The sequence below is a fragment of the Ornithorhynchus anatinus genome, chromosome X1 (assembly GCF_004115215.2).
Source record: "Ornithorhynchus anatinus isolate Pmale09 chromosome X1, mOrnAna1.pri.v4, whole genome shotgun sequence".
Taxonomy (NCBI): Eukaryota; Metazoa; Chordata; class Mammalia; order Monotremata; family Ornithorhynchidae; genus Ornithorhynchus; species Ornithorhynchus anatinus.
In genome coordinates this window covers 4150804-4169866 of record NC_041749.1, presented here as the reverse complement: position 1 = coordinate 4169866, position 19063 = coordinate 4150804, and the positions used below count along the sequence as shown (strand labels likewise).

The 19063-nt window shown below is 60.8% G+C and overlaps 2 protein-coding genes across 2 annotated transcripts in view; one reads left to right on the top strand and one right to left on the bottom strand.

The window, feature by feature from the left end:
• The window catches only part of TRAPPC12 (trafficking protein particle complex subunit 12), a 45791-nt gene extending 41747 nt beyond the window's left edge, over window positions 1-4044 (top strand). Inside the window, exons 7-9 of the mRNA XM_029050221.2 lie at window positions 1145-1245; window positions 2050-2137; window positions 3495-4044. Coding sequence (XP_028906054.1) covers window positions 1145-1245; window positions 2050-2137; window positions 3495-3737 — 432 coding nt within the window. The 3' untranslated portion in view covers window positions 3738-4044. The remainder of the gene's footprint in view (window positions 1-1144; window positions 1246-2049; window positions 2138-3494) is intronic.
• A 9180-nt stretch (window positions 4045-13224) lies between these two features.
• ADI1 (acireductone dioxygenase 1) lies at window positions 13225-17200 on the bottom strand. The gene is made up of 4 exons (XM_029051397.1): window positions 17045-17200; window positions 16573-16692; window positions 14587-14766; window positions 13225-13865 (listed from the first exon to the last, which is right to left on the bottom strand). Exons 1-4 carry the CDS (start codon window positions 17183-17185, stop codon window positions 13746-13748), a joined length of 561 nt encoding a protein of 186 aa, XP_028907230.1. The 5' UTR covers window positions 17186-17200; the 3' UTR covers window positions 13225-13745.
• Window positions 17201-19063: the final 1863 nt, after the last annotated feature.

Sequence of the window (19063 nt, the reverse complement as noted above, 5' to 3'; positions counted from 1 at the left end):
TGCGCCACAGCTCCTTCGGCGGTTTTCAACTCCGTGTGTTTTATTGTCGCGGGAAATAAACCACGGTCTCAAAAGTTGACTCAGACCCGGTCAGTCACTCTGTCAGTAGTATTCTCTGACACGCTGTGCAGAGCACCGTACTACTGAGCAGCGTGGCTTAGTGGAAAGAACGCGGGCTTGGGAGGCAGAGGTCGTGGGTTCTAATTCGGGCTCCACCGCTCGTCAGCTGGGTGACTCGGGGCAAGTCATTTCACTTCTCTGGGCCTCAGTTTCCTCACCTGTAAAGTGGGGATGAAGACTGTGAGCCCCACGGGGGACAACCCTATTACCTTGTATCTACCCCAGCGCTTAGAACAGTGCGTGGCACATAGTGAGCGCTTAACAAACATTGTTATCGTTATTATTGTCTTTAAGCACTTTAGGGAGTACTGCATCCCAAAGACCGAGCGTGGGCCGGGACTCGGAAGGATCTCGGTTCTAATCCCGGCTCCATTTGCCTACTGTGTGACGTGGGGGAAGTCGCTTCACTTCTCTGAGCCTCAGTTACCCCGTCTGTACAATGGGGATTAAAAACTCTGACCGTTGGTTCTGCACAATCCTTAGGGGCAGGAATCATCTCTACTCTGTGGCACTCTCCCAAGCGCTTAGCATAATGCTCTGCACTGAGGAAGCATTCACGTTGCTTGGCACGTAGAAAGCGCGCTTAACAGACACCGTCATTGTTATTATAAATACCGCCGTTTGGTCTTTACTGTAGTCCTTTGGTGGTTTTTTTTAATATCAGTCAATCTAATATATTCCCCATACTAGTTTTGTTATTTTCAAAATATATTTGTTCAGACGATCTGCAAGTATCCATTAAAAGTAAGACTGCAAAACTAATACAGCATACAATTAGGCTCATAAATAAGCTATTTCCTTCTTGATGGTGTATTGAAACAATGTGCCCTTGTTTTATCCTCAGTGTCATTACAGAGACAGCAGTGCCTAGCAAATGGATAAGATCTTCAGAGTGGCTTCCCCCCTTCCCCATTCTTCCGGTATCCTCACACCCTAGTTTGTTTTAAAATAACTGCCTATGAGAATTTATTTATTATCCTAACTGAATTACCTTTTTTTTTTTTGAATTTATCCCCGGATACAGATTGGAGACATAAAGACGGCCGAAAAGTACTTCCAAGACGTTGAGAAAGTAACACAGAACTCGAACGGATCACAGAGCAGAATAATGGTTTTAATGAACAGGTACCCGATTTAAAAGCCGAAGGCTCACTCTGTTTCGTATAGCGAAAGGAGATGCGAAAAGGTTCTTGATGAACGTAAAAGTTCCTGAGAGTGTAGCTAATTTATCTGCCAGAACTGCTGTTGAGGAGCAGCGGGTTCCGAGCGACGACAATACCGGTCGAGGAATGGAATCCCGAATCGCAGTTTCTTCTCTCGTAAAATTCCATCTGCACCATCTCCCCCTCTGGATCTTTCCGTCGTTGCTCGCGTTCCCCAGTTTTTGACTGATTTACGTTCATTCATTCAGTCGTATCTATTGAGCGCTCACTATGTGCAGAGCACTGGACTGAGCGCTTGGAATGGACAATTTATGGCAACAGATAGAGACGATCCCTGCCCCGTGACGGGCTGACATGTTCCCTGGCCTTAGCAGAGACGTCATTTCGACTCACGCGTCTCAGTCCGTTTTCCTGAAGGAAACGGTACTGCGGTAACACACGGGTCTCTGTGCGTTTTCCGGAAAAGGGAGGGAAGTATGTACTGCTGAATAAGGGTTGGACTTGAGTGATTTTCCATTTTAATTAGAAAAACGGGGGAGGACTCTGTCCTTAAACACGCATAACCTAAGCCATCGTTACTGGGCCGAACGTAGAAGCAAAAGGTCCCCGCTCCTGGAGTGCTCGAAACGACCCTTTGAGGAGCAGGCGTCCCAAATGCCGGAATCCTTAAAAGTTTCCTTTAAGGAAACGCCACAAGAACGGGCGATGGGATGCGGCCTGCCGGAATTCTCCCCGGTAACGGTCGGACGTCTCCCGGGCGTTGCAGGGCGTTTCTCCACCTGGGGCAGAACAACTTTGGAGAAGCCCACAGATTCTTCACAGAAATCCTGAAGATCGACCCAGCAAACGCAGTGGTGAGTGAGCTGTCCGTCTGGGGCGTGTTCCGGGGGGCAGAGCAGACCGGGGACTAAGAAGATGATGACGATGGTATCGGTTAAGCGCTTACTATGTGCCAAGCACTGTTCTAAGCGCTGGGGGAGATACGGGGTCATCAGGTTGTCCCAAGTGAGGCTCACGGTCTTAATCCTCATTTTACAGATGAGGTGGTCGAGGCACAGAGAAGTTAAATGCCTTGCCCAAAGTCACACAGCTGGCAAGTGGGGGAGCCGGGATTAGAACCCACAACTTCTGACTCTAGAGTTAATAGCCAGAAGACCCCCACCCTCAGAGACCGGCTGTGCGTCCTCGGGCAAGTCACTGCACTTCTCTGCGCCTCAGTGACCTCATCTGTAGAACGGGGACGGAGACCGTGTCCAACCCGACTGGCCCGCATCCTCCCCGGTGCCCGGGCACGTATTGAGGGCTTAACGAATACCGTAATTACGATAATTACGGGCCGGCCGATGGGTCGACCCGTCGGTGGTGGTGCGATTTAAGTAGGGCTCCGAAGGTGGGGAGAGCGGCGGTCTGTCGGATACGAAGGGGGCAGGAGTTCCAGGCTGGAGGGAGGGTTCAGTCGGTGGGCAGAGCACCGTACGGAGCGCTCGGGAGAATACAGCGGAAGAGTAAACAGACACATCCCTTGCCCCCAACGAGCTTAGAGTCTGTGGGCAAGGATTGGATGGCAAGCGACTGGAAACTCCCCGCGGGCAGGGAGAAGCGACACGGCCTAGTGGCTAGAACCCGCGTCTGGGAATCGGGAGGTCGGGGGTCCTAATTCCGGCTCCGCCGCTCGTCTGCTGCGTGACCCTGGGCCGGTCGCTCGGCTCCTCTGGGCCTCGGTGACCCCGTCCGCGGAACGGGGGTCGAGACGGCGAGCCCCGCGTGGGACGGGGACCGCGTCCGACCCGATGGGCCGGGATCCGCCCCGGCGCTTAGAACGGTGCCCGAGGCGGAGTAAGCGCCTACCAAGGGCCGCGGTGATCATCACCTCCTCTCTCTCGAGGGCTCAGTACAGGGCCCGGCGGAGACGGTCGGTCGAGGGACGTGAGGGCGCCTGCCGGGTGTCGGGCGCCGTGCTAAGCGCCGGGGCGGATCCGAGCGGACGGGGTCCCACGTGGGGCTCACCGGCCCGATCCCCGTTTTCCGGAGAAGCGAAGCGACTCGCCCGTGGTCGACCCCCGGCAGACGAGCGGCGGGGCCGGGATTGGAACCCGCGCCCCCCCCCCCCCCCCCCCGCCTCCTGGGCCACGCCGCTCCCCCGTCGCCGTGGAGCGCCGGCGGGCCCGGCCCGGCGGACCCCCTCACGCCGACGCCTCTCCCTTTCCGCAGGCGAACAACAACGCCGCCGTCTGCCTCCTCTACCTGGGGAAACTGAAGGATTCCCTGCGTCAGTTGGAAGGGATGGTGCGGCGGGATCCCCAGCCCTACCTCCACGAGAGCATCCTCTTCAACCTGACCACCATGTACGAGCTGGAGTCCTCCCGCAGCTCGCAGAAGAAGCAGCTGCTCCTGCGGGCCGTGGCCGCCGAGGAGGGGGACGGCTTCAACACCCAGTGCCTCAAGCTGGGCTAGGGGCCCCCCCGCCCCCGGCCTCTCCGCGGGTCCGGCTCCTCCCCGGCCCGCCGGCGGGAGAGACGCCCACCCGTTCAGTGAAGTCCACAACCACGATGGTCTGAGAGAGTCGCCGAGGCCGGAAGGACGGGGACGGACGAAGGGGTCCGGGGCCGGGGGGGGGGAGGCGGGGGCGGCGCGCGGGCCTCGCCGGCCGGCTCGTCCCCGCTTCGCGGACGGAGACGCCGAGGCCCGGCAGGGAGGCGAGAGGCGCCGAGGAGCGGCGGGGGACGTGGGTCCCGCGGCCCGTCTGCCGGGCGACCTGGGGCCGGTGGCTTCACCGCTCCGGGCCTCGGTTCCCTCGTCTGGAGGACGGCGAGCCCCACGTGGGACCCCCCCCCCCCCCCCATCGCCTCCTAGCCGCCCCGGCGCTCAGAAGGGTGCCGGGCGCCCAGTAAGCGCCTCGCGGACACCGTCGTCGTCAGTCACGGTCATTCTCCTCCCCGGAACCCGGGGCTCCCGACTTCCATCCCCGGGCTCGATCCGCTAGGCCCCCACCGTCCGGATGGCCTGGAACCCGAGCCCGGACTGTCATTTTTCTTTTTTTTTTTTTTTTTTTAGTTTTTAAATGGTATCTGTCATTTTTTCTGGTATTTTGGGGGGGGTTAAATGGCATTTAAAAGGTTCGGCCCTTTCTACGCTCCAGGCGCCGTACCGATCGCCGAGGTAGATAGGAGCCGGTCGGGTCGGACACGGTCAGCCTCCCCCGCGGGGCTCCCGGTCTCCGTCCCCGTCTGACCGACGAGGGAACTGAGGCCCAGAGAAGCGAGGTGACTCGTCCGAGGGGGCGGAGCCGAGATTAGAACCCGGGTCCTTCCGACTCCCGGGCCCGGCGTCCCTCCGCTAGGCCGCGCGGCTTCTGAGCCGGCCTCCCGAACTGCAGCCGGCCGCGCCCCTCCGGCCTGGCCGTCGTCCGTCGGCGGTATTTATCGGACGCTTACTTGTACGGACCGCTGAACTGAGCGCTTGGGAGAGTCCGGGACAGCAGAATCGGGAGTCCCGTCCCCCCGCCCCTGACGAGCGTAGGGTCTCCCGTCATTTATGAGTAAAGATTCGCTAACGCGTTATCAGGCTGTCTTTCGCAGCTGAAGACCGATCCAGAACCGGCGGTTGGGGATCCGGCGTCTCCTCGCGCCCACCGGCCCGGCTCCGGAATTCCCGAACGGCCTCGGGATCGCGTCGGAGTCGGCGCCGAGACGCTCCGTTCGCCGCCCGCGGGGTCGTTCCGGGGCAGCGTGCGTCCTTCGCGGAGGCGTCCGTCCTCTCCGGGCGGAATCAGATGCATCGTTTTTAACGGTCTGAGTCCCGCGGCGCCTCACGCTGAAACGTACGTCCTTATACGCGTTTGGGATCGGCGGAAAACAATCCAACATTAATTCTCTCCTCATATACGGTATATGTACCCGGCTATACGAGAGCATGCTTGTATAGGAAGCGATGATGCAAAATAAAACGAAGGGTGGGCTTTTTTTTTTAACCTTAAATGGGGGTCCGGGGTCCTTCTCTCTTTCGAACCCGTAGGCGGATAACCCGTCGATGCCTTTATAGCTGAGGTTTAGAAGCGTGCGTGTGTCGACGTGTCCCGCCCGTTTCGCTTGCTTGCTTTCATTCATTCGATATCGTGTTTACCGAGCGCTTAGCGTGTGCGGGGCTTTCGGCGAGAGAGAGAGACGATCCCTGCCCACGAGGAGCTCACAGCCTAGACGCCGTTGGACGGAAACAATTATGGTATCTGTTAAGGGCTTACCGTGTGCCGAGCGTTAGGCTTAATGCCGGGTGGACTGTGGTATCCGTTAAGCGCTTCCTAGGCGCCGGACGCTCTCCTGAGCACCGGGGCGATGGCAAGTAAATCGGGTCCCACGCGGGGCTCCCGGACTTAATCTCCATTTTACAGGTGAGGGAACCGAGGTCCGGAGAAGTGACTTGCCCGAGGTCGCCCAGCAAAGTGGCAGGTGGGGGATGAGAATGACCCGATGACCCCGTATCTCCCCCGGCGCTCAGAACGGTGCTTGGCACACGCCGAGCGCTCAACAGACACCGTCATCGTCGTCGTCGTCTGCCGACGAAGAGTAAAAGCTGTGGGATGTGCTCTGCGCTTATTGTGGGAAAGCGCCGTTCTAAACGCTGCGATTTACGCAACGTAATCTGGTCTAACCCGATTACCCGTCCCACGTGGGGCTCACAGACAGTGCGGGAGAGAGAACAGGGATGGAGTCCCCCATTTTATAGATGAGAAAACTGAGGCTCAAGGAAACACTCAACAGACATTAGAACCCAGGGTCATTTTGGGGGTTTTTTAAGCGGTATTTGTTGAGCGCTCACTACGTGCCAGGTGCCGTACTGAGTGCTGGGGTAGATACAGACGGATCAGGTTGGACAACGGTCGACATCCAGGCGGGGGTCCCAGCCTTAATCCCCGTTTTGCAGATGAGGCACGGGAAAGTTAAGCGATGCGCCCGAGGTCACACGGCAGATAAGCGGCGGAGCCGGTATTAATGACGATGTCGGTATTGGTTAAGCGCTCACTATATGCCAAGCGCCGGGGGAGATAGAAGGCGATCAAGTTGTCCCACGTGGGGCTCACGGTCTCAATCCCCGTTTTCCAGATGAGGTCCCTGAGGCTCCCAGAAGTGAAGTGACCTGCCCAAGGTCACACATCCGACAAGCGGCGGAGGGGGGCGGGATTAGAAGCCACGCCCTCCGACTCCCAGGCCCGGGCTCTCTCGGTAGTATTTACTGAGCGCTTACTATGTGCAGAGCACCGTACCGAGCGCTCTTTCCCCCGAGCCGCGCCGCTTCTGATGAGAAAGCAGGTCCTCTCTGACTCCCAGGCCGGGCTGCCGCGGTTTCTCCGAAATCAAAAGCGAACACTGGGAGCTGGGCTCGGGTCAGGGTAGAAGGGGTCAGAGTTCTTCAGCTCTCTATTTCCCGAAGCCCGGAACGAGTCTCTCCTTCAAGACCGCGTGGAAATGGGCTGGGTACTCCTCTTTCCGGCCGACCGGCCGCTAGCGGAGGGTCACCAGCCTCGAGGGAAGACACGGCCCCGAGCTCTCGGCCGGGCGTCTCGGGAGACGCAGCGATGAGGACGGGAGCCGAACGGGGACGGCCGTTTGCCTTCAGGAGAATCGAAATGACAGTTTCAGCTGCCGGTCAGTCGTCACGTCCACAGAGCTGGCATCGCGAACCTCGGAGGGAAGGGCGAGGCGATCACGGTGGTCACTGGGAAGAAAGTCATTCAGTAGTACCGAGCGCTTACTATGTGCGGAGCACCGTACCGAGCGTTTGGGATGGACAGTCGGCCAGCAGATAGAGACCGTCCCTGCCCAGCGACGGGCTCATCGGGGGAGACGGACGGACAAAAACCAGACGCCGTCGTCGCGATGAATGGAATCGAGGGGATGGACGCCTGGTTGACAAAATAAATAGGGGAATAAAAATATAGACAAATGAGCCCAGTGCCGAGGGGGAGGAGCAGAGGGAAAGGGGGCTTAGCTGGGGGGAGGCGAAGGGGGAGCAGGGAGGGAGCAGAGGGAAGAGGGCCTGGGAAGGCCTCTCGGAGGAGGTGAGCCCTCAGTAGTCTCGGTTTGCCGGCGCACGAGGGAACGCGCGGGAAATAGAGCGGTATCTGTGGTGGTTACTAAGGGCCGGGCCCACGCCGGTGAGGAGGAGACCTTAAAAGCCCATCGGACCGAGTGCGGAGAAGCAGGGCGGCCCGGTGGAAAGAGCACGGGCCCGGCACTCGGAAGACCCGGCCTCTCAATCCCGGCGCGGTCATTTCCCTGCTGCGTAACCGCGGGCGGGCCGCTTCCCCTCATTCGTTCGGCGGTATTTATTTACCGAGCGCTCGCTCTGTGCAGAGCACTGTACGAAGCGCTTGGAACGGACAGTCGGGCAACGGATGGACCATCCCCGCCCAACGACGGGGTCGCGGTCTAAACGGGGGAGCCGGACGGCAGAGCCAAACGGAAGGGAACGAGACGACCTCGTCGGGATAAATGGGATCAGAGAGAGATACGCCTCATTGGCAGGATAAATAGGGAGATGAATAATATACCTACGAGGATCCGGTCGCGATATGACGAGAGCTCGCACCGGCACGACGGCGGTTCGGATGGGGAGGAAAGGGTGGATCTCGGCGGCCTCGCTTCCGTTTCCTCATCTGCAGAACGGGGATCCGATCCCCGATCCCCGTCCTATTTAGACCGTGAATCCCACACGGGAGGGGGGACCGTGTCCGACCCGATCGCCTCCCCTCTGTCCCGACCGACGCCTGGCACGTAGTAAGCGCCTGACGGATATCGTGATGACGACTGGCCCCTCAAAAGCGAGGCGGGCATTCAAAATCCCTTCTGGGGCGCCTGGGGGCCCGGGAACCCACCACTCAGCCTATGCTGCGCTGCCTCTTCGCCCGCAGGAATCCAATGCGCCTTTGGATCGGAGGCTTGTCGGTCGCCTAGTCCAGTGCTCTGCACAGGGTAAGCGCTCGATAAACACGACTGAGTGAACGAATGAATGTTAGGGACGAGGCACGTGTCTACCGACCCCTTTTGCCTGTCGCTTCTTGCCGTTAATATCCGACCCCCCCTCTAGATCGTAAGCTCATCTGGGGCAGGGGATGTGGCCGTTGCATGGTATCGTACGCTCCCCGGCGCTTGGTGCGGCGTTCTGCGCACGGTAGGTGCTCAATAAACGTCACTGTTAGGGACAAGGAACGTGTCTAGCGACTCCTTTTGCCTGTCGTTTCTTGACGTTAATATCTGACTCCCCCTCTGGATCGTAAACTCCTTTGGGGCTGGGAATGTGGCCGTTTTATTGTATCGTATTCTCCCCGGCGCTTGGCGCAGCGTTTTGCACACGGTAAGTGCTCGATAAACGCGATGGATGGACGGACGGACGGACGGACGGACGGACGGACGGACGGACGGATGGATTGATTGGGCTTGGGTACCGTACAGTAACCCCCAAAGCAGCGTGGCTTAGCGGAAAGAGCCCAGGGAGTCAGAGGACACGGGGTCCAATTCCGACTCTGCCACTTGTCTGCTTTGTGACCTGGGGCAAGCCGCGTGACCTCTCTGTGCCTCAGTTACCTCATCTGTGAAATGGGGATTAAAACCACCGTGAGCCCCACGGGGAACAACCTGATTACCTCGAGTCCAGCCCAGCGCTTAGAACGGTGCTCGGCACATAGTAAGCGTTTAACAAATGGCATGGTGATAATGACGACGGGGAGACCCCCATGAGAATTCCCGAACCGGGGCTTCTCTATTCCTGCTTGTTAAAAATGATGATCGCGGTGGAATCTGACCAGCGGCGTCACCTAGGGGGGAGAGAGCCCGGCCTAGGAGTCGGAGGACCTGGGTTCTAATCCCGACTGCGCCACGTGTCTGCCGCGTGACCTCGGGCGAGTCACTTCACTCCTCCGGGCCTCACTTCCCTCGTCCGTAAAACGGGGATTAAGGGCGTGAGCCCCGCGTGGGACGGGGACCGCGTCCGACCCGATTAACTCGGATCCGCCTCAGCACGTAGAACAGCAAACGCTTAAGTACTATAATTACTATCATTATTATTGTCATTAGAGGATCTGGTTTCTAATCCTGGCTCCGGCCCGTCTGCTGGGTCACTTCGGTTCTCTGGGCCTCGGTTCCCTCATCTGGAAAATGGGGACGAAGGCCGTCGCCAGCCCCATGTGGGACGGGGACTGCGTCCAACCTGATCGGCCTGTATCCGCCCCAGTGCTTAGCACGGTGCCTGGCGCACAGTAGGCGCTAAACGAATACCATAAAACGAAAAAGCGTGGAATTTTTCTGCGTTCCTCGTGTCGAGGGTCTTTCATCTTCCAACCCGTTTCCCTCCCTACACCCGGGCGCTTAAGTCTGTACCCCCCCAATCCCTTGGCTATTCACTCCCAACCACGCACGGCAGCGGGGAATGGGTCTGCAGCCTGGCTTAGCGGCAAGGGCCCGGGCTCGGGGGTCAGAGGCGGTGGGTTCTAATCTCCGCTCCCCCGCTTGTCTGCCCCCGGCAAGTCACTTCACTTCTCTGGGCCTCGGTTCCCTCCTCTGGAAAATGGGGATGAAGACCGGGAGCCCCACGTGGGACGACCCGATTCCCCTGTGTCTACCCCGGCGCTCGGAACGGTGCTCGGCACATAGTAAGCGCTTAACCCATACCGACGTTATTATTATTCACTTCTCTGTGCCTCGGTTCCCTCCTCTGGAAAATGGGGCTGAAGGCCGCGAGCCCCACGTGGGACGACCTGATGACCTATCTAGAACGGTGCTTGGCACGGAGTGAGCGCTCAACAAATACCATCATCATCATTATTATTACGGGGCTTGGCACACTGTAAGCACTCAAATACCGCAGTTGTCATTCTAACCGTCCCATCAACTCCTTGGCGGCGGAGTCTCACCGTCACACCTAGACAACCCACTCGACAACCCCCACCATCGCAGCCTAGGAAGCTTTACCGGCCTCCGACTCTCTTCGCCCGGAGACTCGGCCTCGGTGAATCGGGGCCGTGCGCTTAGCAAGCGGGAGTTTATCGGTGCGGCCGGACGGGGGACCGGACGTCGCTAAAGAACTCTGAGACCTCCCCTCCTCCGGGAGGCCTTCCCAGGCCGAGCCCTCCCTTGCCCTCCGCTCCCCCTCCCCCGGGCTCCCTCCCTCCGCTCTTCCCCCTTCCCCTCCCCACGGCACTTGTGGATATTTGTCTCTATTATTTCTCTATTTTGTTAATGATGTGTATCTATCCATCATCTTACGTATCTTGATATCGACGCCAGGCTGCTCGTTTCGCCCGTCCGTCTCCCCCGTTTAGACCGTGAGCCCCTTATTGGGCGGGGATCGTCCCTGTCTCTGGCCGAACCGTACCTTCCGAGTGCTCAGTTTTTGGAGCCCAAGAAGAGAACAAGGGACGACGGGTTGGGGTGCACAGCGTGACCGGGTTTGGGGGCCCGCTCCGCCCTTTTCAGCCACTCATTCATTCCGTCGTATTTACTGAGCACTTACTGCGCGCAGAGCACCGTACTGAGCGCCGGGGACGTACAATCCGGCAACGGTTGGGCCACACGCGGGCTCGTCCTCTATCCCGGATGCTCGTTGCGGGCAGGGAAGGTGTCCGTCGACGGTTGTATCGCACTCTCTCAAGCGATCATGGTATTTGGTAAGCGTTCACTACGTGCCGGGCACCCTACTGAGCGCTGGGGTGGATACAAGCCAATGGGGTTGGATACGGTCCCCGTCCCACGTGGGGCTCACCGTCTCCGTCCCCCGTTTCCCGGACGGGGGGACGGAGGCCCAGAGAAGGCAAGTGACTTGCCCAGGGTCACACGGCAGACGGGCGGCGGGGCCGGGATGAGGACCCACATCCTCTCACTGCTCTTTCGGCTGATCCGCTCTGCTTCCCTATAGCGATCTCAGGGTCGGGTGGTATTTATTGAGCGCTCAGTGCGGGCAGAGCGCCGTACTGAACTGTAAACCGGGGGAATCCGATCGAGTGGAGTTGTTGGACGGGATCCCTGCCCGCTGTCATTATTCAAGATGACACTGTTTTCATTCGCCCGCACCCGGCTCCGCCCCACCTTTCCGGATCATTCTCGAGCAGTCGACGGTATCTCCTGAGCACGGCCTAGTGGGTAGAGCACGGGCTTGGGGGGCGGAAGGCCACGGGTTCCAATCCCGCCTCCACCACGTCCGCTGGGTGAGCTGGGGCAGGTGATTGTTATCGCGATTAAGTTGTCTCGTCTTCCACGGTCCGTCTCCCCCGGCTGGACCGTGAGCCCGTCCCTGGGCGGGGACGGTCGCTATCTGTTGCCGAACTGTCCGCTCCAAGCGCTTAGTACGGTGCCCTGCACGTAGTAAGCGCCCAATAAATACCACCGAATGGATGAACTTCCACTTTTCTGTGCCCCGGTCACCTCATCTGCAAAACGGGGACGGAGACGGTGAGCCCCACGTGGGCCGGGGACCACATCCGGCTCCATCTATCTGCTTGCGTCCACCCCAGCGCTTAGTACGGTGGCTGGCACGGAGTCGGTGCTTACCGAGTGCCATCATCGTCATCGCTGTTATTATTACTGAGTACTCATTGTATGCCCGGCCCTGGACTGAGCGCCTGGGCAAGTACGATACGACGGAATCAGCCGACACACTCCCGCTCCGTGACGAGCTTAGAGTCTGGAGGGGGAGACGGACCGTCGAGGCCGTGAGCTCGTCATTAGGCAGGGATCGTCTCTATCCATTGCTGAAGTGTAATAACGGTAATAATGACGATAACAATAATAAATAACGTCGGTATGGGTTAAGCGCTCACCATGGGCCGAGCACTTTTCTAAGCGCCGGGGTAGACACAGGGGAATCAGGTGGTCCCACGTGGGGCTCACGGTCTTCATCCCCATTTTACAGATGAGGGAACGGAGGCCCAGAAAAGTAAAGCGACTCGCCCAAGGTCACCCAGCGGACGAGTGGCGGAGCCGGGATTCGAACCCACGACCTCTGACTCCCGAGCCCCGGCTCTTGCCGCTGAGCCATGCTGCTTCTCTAAGCGTTCTCGGAATGCTTTTACATTCCAAGCACTTAGTAGAGAAGCAGCGGGGCTCAGCGGCAAGAGCCCGGGCTTGGGAGTCAGGGGTCACGGGTTCGAATCCCGGCTCCGCCACTTAATGTCGGTATCCGTTAAGCGCTTACTCTGTGCAGAGCACTGTTCTAAGCGCTGCGGTGGACACAGGGGAATGGGGTCGTCCCACGTGGGGCTCCCGGTCTTCATCCCCGTTTTCCAGATGAGGTCACTGAGGCGCAGGGAAGCGAAGCGACTCGCCCACGGTCACCCAGCTGACGAGTGGCCGAGCCGGGATTCGAACCCGTGACCTCTGACTCCCAAGCCCGGGCTCTTGCCGCCGAGCCCCGCTGCACTGGTCGGCTGTGTCACCGCGGGCGAGTCGCTTCACTTCTCCGTGCCTCAGCTCCCTCATCTGTACAATGGGGATCAACTGGGAGCCCCAGGTGGGACGGCCCGACGACCCCGTATCTCCCCCAGCGCTTAGAACAGCGCTCGGCACGTAGTCGGCGCTTGACGAATACCAACTTTATTATCATGAGGAGGAGGAGGAGGAGGAGGAGGAGGAGAAACGGGGGCTGTCGGGGAAGGTCTCAGCCCATAAATCGACGGTATTTATTACGTGCGGAGCACCGTACTGACCGTTTTGGAGAGCATCACACAACAGAATCAGCGGACACGTTCCCCGCTCCTAAGGAGCTTACCGTCTAAAAGGGGGGGGGGGGGGGGGGGAAAGACGTTATTAACGGGAATAAAGAAGTCATCGACGACACCGAAGGGCGCGAGTATAAATGCCGGGGGGAGGGGGTTGGAGAAACGAGCGGCCACTTGCGCGCGATCCGGACCGTCGCCCTCCGGCCCCGCCCGCGGCCCAAAGACACGCAAACCCCGCGCCGGCATCTCGCTTTTATTTCTTTCCTGAGGGGGAGAAAGGAAAGCTTCAAGGCACACAACCGCATCTCCGCTCCGGAATTTCCACCGCATCCTTCCTCCGGAACGGGAGAGGCCAAGGGCGAAGCCCGTTCCTCGCGCTCTCCGTCAGCCCCGGAGCGGAGGCCGCCGGGCGACGTCGCCGATCGCGGGGCGGCCCCGCGGCGGTCCCCGTCCGAAGATTCGCGCCCTGGACCGGCCGCGGAGCGCGGGCCGACGCGGATCTCTCCATTGGTTCGGCCGGAGTTATCGGGCGCCTACCCCGCAGGGATCCGAAGCGGAGAGATTAACATCCCCGATAACCCTTCCGGGGGGGGATCGCGCCCACCCCTCGGGGGTCGGGCAGCTTGCGCGTCGGCATCCGCCCCGGGGAAGGGGAAGAGGAGAAAAACACAGGGACGGAGGCGACGTCGGCCAGGAGACGCGAGCCGGCCCTAGAGGCCCCGCTACCTCGAAGCGCCGGCCGCCGGTCTCTGCCGCCGCTAGACGCTCCGCGCCAGGGACCGCACGTACTCGCCGCGGGCCTCCAGGTGGTCGGCGGGCCGGTTGTACGCCGTCCACACGGGCTCCCCGGCAAAGAGCCGCATGACCTTGACGTACTCCTAGGGGACACACGCCGGCGGCCAGGTCCCACCTGGCTCCCGCGGCGGATCGGGCCGCCCCGCCCCGCCCCCCCCGGCTTTCCCGGCGCCCCGCCGCCTCCCCGTACCCCCCGGGTGACGACTGACCCCGTGGCCCGATGGCCCGACCCGCCCCCCCGCTCCCCCCCGGGCCCGGGAATCGGAGGGTCGCGGGTTCTAATCCCGGCCCCCGCCGCCCGCCCCCCGGGGAGGGGTCGCGCCGCAGAGAAGCGGCGCGGCTCAGCGGAAAGAGCCCGGGCTTGGGAGACGGAGGTCCTGGGTTCCGATGCCGGCCCCGCCGCTTGTCACCCGTGTGACTTTGGGCGAGTCGCTTCACTTCCCGGGGCCTCAGTTCCCTCCTCGGTCAAATGGGGATTAGCCGTGAGCCTCCCGTGGGACCACCCGATGACCCCGTATCTCCCCCGGCGCTTCGAACAGCGCTCTGCGCCTAGTAGGCGCCTAACAAATGCCGACGACGTTATTCTTCCCTTCTGCGGGCCTCAGTTTCCCCGCCTGTAAAACGGGCCGGCCGGGGGGAGGACCGCGAGCCCCGGGCGGGACGGGGACTCACGTCTCCTCCACCCGAGCCCTCGGGAGCCCGGCCCCCCCCCCGCCACCCCTCGGCCCCTCGGGAAGGAGGTAGACGAGAGGGGGAGAGGGAGACGGGAGCGCGCGGGGTCCGGCGGGGGCCCCCGGGGTTTACCCTCTCATCCGGGGCGAAGCGATGGTAGATCCCGGCGGGCAGCGTGATCATGTCGCCCTTCTCCACGGCGATCCGGATCCAGCGGTCTTCCCGGTCCCGCACGTCGAAGTAGCCGCTGCCGTCCAGGACGTAGCGGATTTCGTCGTCCAGGTGCAGGTGTTCTTCGTAAAACGTCCTGATCTGGGGCGGGCGGGGGGGCGGGCGGGCGGGGGGGGCACGCTCGGCACCAGCGCCTCCCACCCCCGAGACTTCTCCAACCCCCCCACGTCCCCCGGGACACGCACCCCGGCGCTTCGCCCGGTGCTCCGCACAGAGCCGCTTGAAAGCTAGAGAAGCAGCGCGGCTCAGCGGAAAGAGCCCGGGCCCGGGAGTCAGAGGTCGTGGGTTCGACTCCCGGCTCGGCCGCCCGTCGGCCGGGCGACCGTGGGCGAGTCGCTTCACTCCTCTGGGCCTCGGTTCCCTCATCTGTCAAATGGGGATGAAGACCGGGAGCCCCACGTGGGACGACCCGATTCCCCCCGGGTCTACCCCGGCGCTCAGAACGGTGCTCGGCACAGAGTAAGCGCTTAACGGATACCAACGTTATTATTATTATTATTATTATTATTATTAAAGCTCTCCCTTCCACCTCCGATCTCCAGAGGAGCGGCGTGGCGGAGCCCGGGCGTCGCCATAAGAAGGATGACGCTGGCATCCGTCAAGCGCTTCCTATGTGCCGTGCACCGTTCCGAGCGCCGGGGTGGATACGAGGTGATGGGGTCGTCCCGCTTGGGGCTCCCGGTCTTCATCCCCCTTTTCCAGATGAAGTCACTGAGGCCCAGAGAAGGGAAGCGACTCGCCCACGGTCGCCCGGCGGACGGGCGGCGGAGCCGGGATCGGAACCCACGACCGCCGACTCCCAAGCCCGGGCTCTTTCCGCCGAGCCCCGCTGCTTCTCGTCGTGGGTTCGGATCCCGGCTCCGCCGCCTGGGCGAGTCTCTCCGCCTTTCTGGGCCTCGGTTTCCTCGTCTGGAAAATGGGGATGAAGACCGCGGCCCCCCCTTGGGACCACCCGACGGCTCTCCCCCGGCGCTTACAACAGTGCTCCGCGCAGGGGAGGCGCTTCACGAACACCACCGTCATCGTCACTACTGTGGAGAAGCAGCGGGGCTCGGCGGAAAGAGCCGGGGCCCGGGAGTCAGAGGCGGTGGGTTCTGATCCCGGCTCCGCCCCTTATCAGCCGTGTGATCTCGGGCCAGTCACCTCGCTTCTCGGGGCCTCGGCGAGCTGGGCCGGAAAATGGGATGAAGACCGCGAGCAGCCCCGCGGGGGAGTAACCCGATCGCCTCGCATCTACCCCAGCGCTCGGCACGTCACCCCGTCTGTTTTGCTTTCCGTTAACGAGACGTGCAGCCGCCTCGATTCTACGCCGTCGCCGTCGTCTTTACGAGGCGTTCTTCGCCCGGACTCTATCTAGCGCCGTCGTCCCCGTCCGTCCGTCCGTCCGTCTCCCCCGATGGGAGCGTCCCGATCTGTGGCCCGCTTGTCCGTGCCCAGCGCTCAGCACGGCGCTCGGCACCGTAGTGAGCGCTCAACGGATACTAAACGCCACGCAATCCGTGAAGCGTTCCGTACCTTTCCGAGACGTCCTTCCCCTCGACGCTGTGTAGCGCCGTGGTCCTCGTCCGTCCGTCTCCCCCGATCGGGGGACCGTCTCTCTCTGCGGGCCGACTTGTTCGTCCCAAGCGCTTAGTCCGGTGGCCCGCACACGGTAAGCGCTCAATAAATACTACTGAACGGAGGAACGGAGGAACGGACGAACGCAGGGTGGGCGCTTAACAAATACCAACGTCGTCGCGATGGCGATGACGACCTCAGGGGATCACTGGGAGGTTAAAAGGAGGCCGGGTTAAGGGGAGGGAGCTCGGGGAGCAGAGAAGCTCGGATTTTTTCCTCTCTTACTATCATTACACCTCATCCTGCGGCGGGAGGGACGACGTAGGGTACCTTGTCTTCGTAATTGGGCAGTTTTTCTCTGGATAGGGTGACGATGTCCATCCAGCCGTAGTTCTTCTCCCTGCGAATCTCTTCCAGCTCTGGGTCGTCCTCGTAGTTGTCGGCCTCCAGCTGGGGAATAACAAGAACGATGAACGATACCGAGAATAACGACGTGGGTATCCGGTAAGCGCTTACTACGTGCCGGGCATTCATTCGCGAGTCGCTTCGCTCCTCTGGGCCTCGGTTCCCTCGTCTGTCAAATGGGGATGAAGCCCGTGGGGCCCCACGTGGGACCACCTGATTCCCCTGGGCCTCCCCCCCCAGCGCTCAGGAGGGGTGCTCGGCACAGAGGAAGCGCTTCACCGATAGCGACATTCCTCTCCTTCTTCTCCTTCTCCTTCTCCTTCTCCTTCTTCTTCTTCTACTATGGTTATCCTGCTACGCGCCGGGGCACAGCGGGCCGGGGGTCCGGGGGTCCCACCTTGCAGCAGCAGACTCCGAGGCGGCGCAGGGCGTCGAGGCTCACGGGCGGCGCCTTCCTCCTCCCCTCCCCCTTCTCCCCCTTCTCCCCCTTCCCCCCCTTCTCCCCCTCCTGCTCTTGCAGATACCAGGCCTCCACCATGGCGCGCGCGCTCCTCCGCCTACACTGCGCGCGCCCCCCGCGCGCTCCCCCGGACCCACCCCGAGCCCGGCCCCGCCCACCGCCTCCCCCAGCCAATCGCTTCTCTCCCCTCCCTTCACCGCCCCCCTTAGACCCCGCCCACCGCCTCCCCCAGCCAATCGCTTCTCTCCCCTCCCTTCACCGCCCCCCTTAGATCCCGCCCACCGCCTGGCCCAGCCAATGGGCTCTCCCCCTCCTCTCGCCCCGCCCACCGCCTCCCCCAGCCAATCGCTTCTCTCCCCTCCCTTCACCGCCCCCTTAGGCCCCGCCCACCGCCTCCCTCAGCCAATCGCGTCTCTCCCCTCCCTTCACCGCCCCCTCGGCCCCGCCCCCTTTCTCCCCCAGCCAATCGGCTCTCTCCCCTCCCCCCGCGGCCCCGCCCCCGGCCCGCCCCTCTCCTCCCCTCCCCCCCCCACCCCGCGCCTACTAAAGCGCTGGACACTGTGCTAAGCGCTTCCCGCCTGCCCCCGTAGTGACGGTAACATCCTCCTTGTTATGATCCATCAGCATCCTCATCAGCCTTACTACTATGATTATTATTATCATTATTGTTGTTATCATTATTAATTATTATCATTAAGATTGACGGTGGGGGAATCTCAACGGAACGGGACCCAGTTCCTGTCCAAGCCGGACACGTGAGACCTGGGATGCATTCATTCATTCATTCATTCATTCATTCATTCATTCATTCATTCATTCATTTTGATTCATTCATTCACTCCTTCATTCAATCGTCTTTCTGCATTCATTCATTCATTCATTCACTCCTTCATTCAGTCATCTTTCTTTCTTCATTCATTCACTCCATTCAGTCGTCTTTCTGCATTCATTCATTCATTCACTCCTTCATTCAGTCATCTTTCTTCATTCATTCACTCCTTCATTCGGTCGTCTTTCTTTCTTCATTCATTCGCTCCTTCATTCAATCATCTTTCTTTATTCATTCATTCATTCGTTGAATGGCGTATATTCATTCAATAGCATTTATTAATAATAACGCTGGTATTTGTTAAGCGCTTCCAATGTGCCGAGCACTGTTCTAAGCGCTGGGGGAGATACAGGGTCATCGGGTCGGCCCTCGTGAGGCTCCCAGTCTTCACCCCCCTTTTCCAGATGAGGGAACTGAGGCCCAGAGAAGTGGCTCGTCCCCCGTCACCCAGCTGACGAGTGGCAGCGCCGGGAGTCGAACCCATGACCTCCGACCCCGAAGCCCGGGCTCTTGCCACTGAGCCGCGCCGCTTCATTCATTCATTCCGTAGTGTCAGTCGAGCGCTTCCTATGTGCAGGGCGCTGTACTAAGCGCTTGGACCGGATAATTCGCCCCTCTTACTTCGGACGGCGAGCCCGCGTGGGATCCGCCTACCCCAGCGCCTGGGACCCCGAGCCCGTCCGTGGGCAGGGACGCTGTCTAGCTGTCACCCGGTCGTCCATTCCGGGCGCTCAGTGCAGTGCTCTGCCCACAGGAAGCGCTCAAGAAATACCGTCGAAGGAATGACCTTAGGACGGCGCTTGGCACTCGACAGGTTCTTGAGGAATGGCGCGGTCATCCTCAGAAGAGAGGAAAAGGGGAGCGGTTGGTCCCGGCTGCGCCACTCGCCCGCCGGGTGACCTCGGGCCCGTGGCCCAACGTCTCCGTGCCTCAGTTTCCCCAACCTCCGAAAAACGGGGGGAGCCGGGCCCCGTCTCACTTGAGCGGGAGCCCCGGGCGGGACGGGCCCGGCCCCGCTCCCGTCGACCTGTATCTACTCCGGCGCCTTCGTTCCCGCGGTCGTACGTACGGAGCGCTCGGTCTGCGCCCGGCACCGTGCCGAACGCTTCGGAGGGGAGGCCGGTCCG

Coding starts and splice junctions, on each gene's coding strand:
- ADI1 (XM_029051397.1), bottom strand. CDS start 17,185: ATGGTGGAGGCCTGGTATCTGCAAGAGCAGGAGGGGGAGAAGGGGGGG. Junction 14,767..16,572: donor TGCCCAATTACGAAGACAAG/GTACCCTACGTC, acceptor CGCCCGCCCCAG/ATCAGGACGTTTTACGAAGA. Junction 13,866..14,586: donor GCTTCGCCCCGGATGAGAGG/GTAAACCCCGGG, acceptor TGTGTCCCCTAG/GAGTACGTCAAGGTCATGCG.